The following is a 1,379-nucleotide window of genomic DNA, read 5'->3' on the forward strand; positions in this document are numbered from 1 at the left end:
AAGTGCCTTCAAAGGAGGATTCATGTTCTCAACTACAAGAATCCTTGACATTTCGAGGACCGTGCCACAAGTCTTAAATTTTAATGCTTGGTTGGTGGAGTTAGCTCAAGATGTTTCACTGGTATGCTTGAGCAATGAATCTAAGAGCAAACAAAACCTTCACAAGATTGGAGTTGTCAGCTTGGGTGTCAACGATCGTCATCCTGTCTTTGTGGATTGTGTCCCTCGTGTCTGTTGGCTAGGTGGCTTTGGTGAGAACATTGATGATGCATGTTTTGATTTCAAGGAAACAAAGCCAAAGTTCAAATGGATCATACGAGACATGCACTGTTTCATCCATGATCATTAGTATGAAAAGTTCCACACATCCAACTTTCAAAAAGTTTCAAACATGTAAAATACCATATGCTAATCTATTTATATTTGAGTTTGAAACATATTAAAAATCTAGTCATATTCGTAGATATTTGAAAAGTCTTCCGATGCATCTAATTTTCAAAACATTTCATACATGTGAAATAACATATACTAATAATCTGTAAGGCTCGTACCCTGTCATTCTACTATACAAATGGTCAGCAGAACTTGACTAAAAGGAGTTGGAAGGTGAATATGAACTAGGTCCACTCATCCATCATCTACACCTCTCCTTGTTATTATCAAGAAGCTTCTCTTTGAGAATGCATATTCGAGAGTGTACTCTCTTTGGTCTTCATTAAACCAAGCCTTATTTGGTATGATTCTCTGTAAGACTGCAAGTTCGAGAGTGACCTTGATACTCTCTTTGGTCTTCATTAAACCAAGTTCGAGAGTGACCTTGATACTCTCTTTGGTCTTCATTAAACCAAGTCTTCTCTGGTATGATTCCTATTCCTAGTCTTATGAATTGATACTATCTTCTCTATCTTTACTTCCTTGAATACCATGGGCCTTTGACTTTGATTACTTATTAAGATTGTTCCATGTCTTCCACTAAGTTGGGGTCCATGTGGTGGGTTTTGCACACATATGTAGCTATGTCCTACTCTATTGCTCCTTGAATGTCTTCTAAATCCTTGATGGTCACAGTTATGAATCATTTTCTAGAATTTCTTCTCTTATCTTGTATTTGGCTAACCTATATACTATACTTGGATCATTTCTTTGTCCTCTACCTAGTTCTTGGCCCAGATTCTACCTTAATTCTACATCAAAACAAAAACATCTCACACACCTTTTATCTTTAGCTACTTCGTGATATACACTTCTACATGACCAACTTCCCTTGCTAATTATAGCCATAATCTTCTTATAAATTAACTATAAACAATCTTTAACTATATAAATCAAGGGACTTGATAACAAATGTTTTACCGTCATGCTTGTGTCCAAAACTCCCA

The 1,379-nt window shown here is 36.3% G+C and overlaps 1 protein-coding gene across 1 annotated transcript in view; it reads left to right on the top strand.

Annotated features, from left to right (window-relative positions):
- LOC147639017 (uncharacterized) overlaps window positions 1-407 on the top strand; it is a 5,491-nt gene extending 5,084 nt beyond the window's left edge. Inside the window, exon 2 of the mRNA XM_086782581.1 lies at window positions 1-407. This exon is cut by the window's left edge and continues 136 nt beyond it. Within this exon, the coding sequence (XP_086638707.1) occupies window positions 1-349 (349 nt within the window). The 3' untranslated portion in view covers window positions 350-407.
- Window positions 408-1,379: the final 972 nt, after the last annotated feature.

The sequence above is a fragment of the Cibotium barometz genome, chromosome 4 (genome assembly GCF_041138505.1).
Source record: "Cibotium barometz isolate CiBa-2024 chromosome 4, ASM4113850v1, whole genome shotgun sequence".
In the NCBI taxonomy this organism is placed as follows: domain Eukaryota; kingdom Viridiplantae; phylum Streptophyta; class Polypodiopsida; order Cyatheales; family Cibotiaceae; genus Cibotium; species Cibotium barometz.